The sequence below is a fragment of the Plecotus auritus genome (assembly GCF_963455305.1).
Source record: "Plecotus auritus genome assembly, chromosome: 6".
Lineage (NCBI taxonomy): Eukaryota > Metazoa > Chordata > Mammalia > Chiroptera > Vespertilionidae > Plecotus > Plecotus auritus.
Genome location: NC_137773.1, coordinates 4334169 through 4336561, shown reverse-complemented (window position 1 = coordinate 4336561; position 2393 = coordinate 4334169). Strand labels below are relative to the sequence as shown.

Sequence of the window (2393 nt, the reverse complement as noted above, 5' to 3'; positions counted from 1 at the left end):
GCTCACTGTTGATTCTTTGCCCTATTTTTGAGTCCTACGACAAAGGACCAGTTTCTAAAAATACGTTTGGAGCCAACGACACGTCTCTTGTGAGCCCTCGCCTCAACACGTGTGGCTCTTCGATTCGCCAGGAAGAACACAGAAAACACACCGGGATGTATGTTTACACAGAGTTAGTTGTGTTGGAGGAAAAGCAGCAGAGGAAGGCTCGCCTGACACCCCGCGTCTCACCGTCCCTTTGCTAATGCACAGCAAGCCCCAGAGACCCCCCCCTCTCGCTTTGGGGGTGAGCATGGCTGGCAGGACTCCCCTCGGAGTTCAGGTTGGGTGCTGTCCGTTTTGTGTGATGGGCTGGATCTTTCCTAGAGAGACATCCGTGTCATAGTCCAAGATGACAGACAGGGCCGGGGACAGCCTCTCCGGGGGCCTGGCTGTCCCACCTGCCTCCTCCTTCTGCGGGTCCTCGGAGGAGCCCACGGCATGTGGGATCAGGTACACCAGGTTGCAGTCCTTGGAGATGGAGCCTCGTGGCTCGTGATGGCTGGAGAAGACCGCGCCGCCGTTGTTGTTGATGCTCACCGTCTCTATGGCATTATTCGTCGCCGGGCAGAGTCTGTAGCATCCCAAGAGGGTTGAAAACGCCTTCCGGAAATCAGCATTAAAGGCGTAAATGATGGGGTTCAAGGAGGAATTAGCCCACCCAAACCACACGAACACGTCGAAGGTGATGGCGTCGATGCAGAAGGGCTGGGTCTCCCCCGTCCCGCAGAAGGGCGCCATGCAGTTCAGGATGAAGAAGGGCAGCCAGCAGCACACAAACACCCCCATGATCACCGACAGCGTCTTCAGAACCTTCGTCTCCCGCTTGAAGGACATCTTGAAGGAGCTCTCGGGCTGCGCACACTCCACGGGCTTCCCGTTCCCCGTGGTGGTCTGGCAGTTCTTGGCGTGGACCGCCGCCCTCTCCAAGGCCGAGATGCGCCGGATTTGCTTCTGGGCGATCCTGTAGATCCTGGTGTAGGTGACAATCATGATGGCCACGGGGATGTAGAAGCTTATGAGGGAGGAGGAGATGGCATAGGTCCTGCTCAGGCTGGAGTCACAGTTGTCCGTGGTCTCGCCCGGGGACGTGGCGTTGCCCTCGGAGGGACCGGTGGGCTTCGCCTTGTGCCAGCTGAGCTGCACGGGGATGAAGGAGATGAGCACAGACAAGGTCCACGCCACGCTGATGAGAATGAAGGCCGCCTTGGGGGTCATCTTCCTCTCGTAGCGGAAGGGGCTGGAGATGGCCCAGTACCTGTCCACGCTGATCACACAGAGGTTGAGGATGGACGCCGTGGAGCACATGATGTCAAAGGCCACCCAGACGTTACAGAAGGACCCGAAGGGCCAGAAGCCGGCGATCTCGGCCACGGCCTTCCAGGGCATGACCAGGACGGCCACCAAGAGGTCCGACACGGCCAGGGAGATGACGAAGAAGTTGGTCACCTTGGACCGCAGGTGCCGGAACCTGATGACGGCGGCACAGACCAGCGTGTTCCCCAGGAGCGTGGACAGGATGAGCAGCGACAGGAAGCAGGCGGTGAGCACGCGGAAGGAGAAGTCTCTCTGCACCACCAGCCCGGCCCTGTCCATGGTGGAGGCGGTGGAGGTGTTCAGGGTCCTCATCTTCCGGGAAGAGCAGGGGGCGGGGACCTGATGTCCCTCAAGTTCCTAAGCAGGGGTCAGGGGTCAGGGGTCGGGGGTCAGGCAGCCCCCTGCTGCCCTGGGTGCAGGATCTCACTGGCGTTCTCTGCGAGGGCTGCACCACGGAGTGGCAGGAGCCTGCCCGGTCCCCCGAGTCACCCCCTTGGAAGGAGCCGCTTGCTCTCTACGGCTGTCTGCTGACCCCCTCGCTCCCGGTCACTGTCATTGCCACCAGCTGGCCCTTCAGTTCCCATGGGAAGCGGTGGCTTTTTAGCATACTCCACGCTTTCCGTCCAGAGCCTGGAGGCCTCTCCCGAGCTAGTCAATTACAGTCACATTTCGGGGCCCAGGCGCAGCTGAAAATACATGCCTGGCTCCTCCGAACCCTGGCTCCGCGCAGCTCCCCAGACGCCCTGAAAAGCAAGATGCCAAGACTTGAGCAGATCGCACCTCTACGCGGCAAGCCCAGTCCCTGCGCCAGCCACCTACCTCGCCTTGGGGTGTCTCTCTGCGCCCACGGCTAGGGAAGCGCAGCTCCAGGACGCCCAGAAGCCGTGCCTGATCCTGCCCGGTGCGCACCGGGGTCGCCGAGGCGCAGAAATCATCCGGAGGGTTTAGAGCCTGCGCTGCTCCTCTGCCTCAAAGACTAGAGAGGGTCTGAGGCGGATGAGATGGGGAAGGGCGCTGGGGCGCATGGCAGAGCCTTG

The 2393-nt window shown here is 61.0% G+C and overlaps 1 protein-coding gene across 1 annotated transcript; it reads right to left on the bottom strand.

Annotated features, from left to right (window-relative positions):
- Positions 1-318: 318 nt before the first annotated feature.
- DRD1 (dopamine receptor D1) lies at positions 319-1880 on the bottom strand (the record flags this gene model as incomplete). Its single annotated transcript, XM_080672247.1, has 1 exon — positions 319-1880. Exon 1 carries the CDS (start codon positions 1666-1668, stop codon positions 319-321), a length of 1350 nt encoding a protein of 449 aa, XP_080528373.1. The 5' UTR covers positions 1669-1880.
- Positions 1881-2393: the final 513 nt, after the last annotated feature.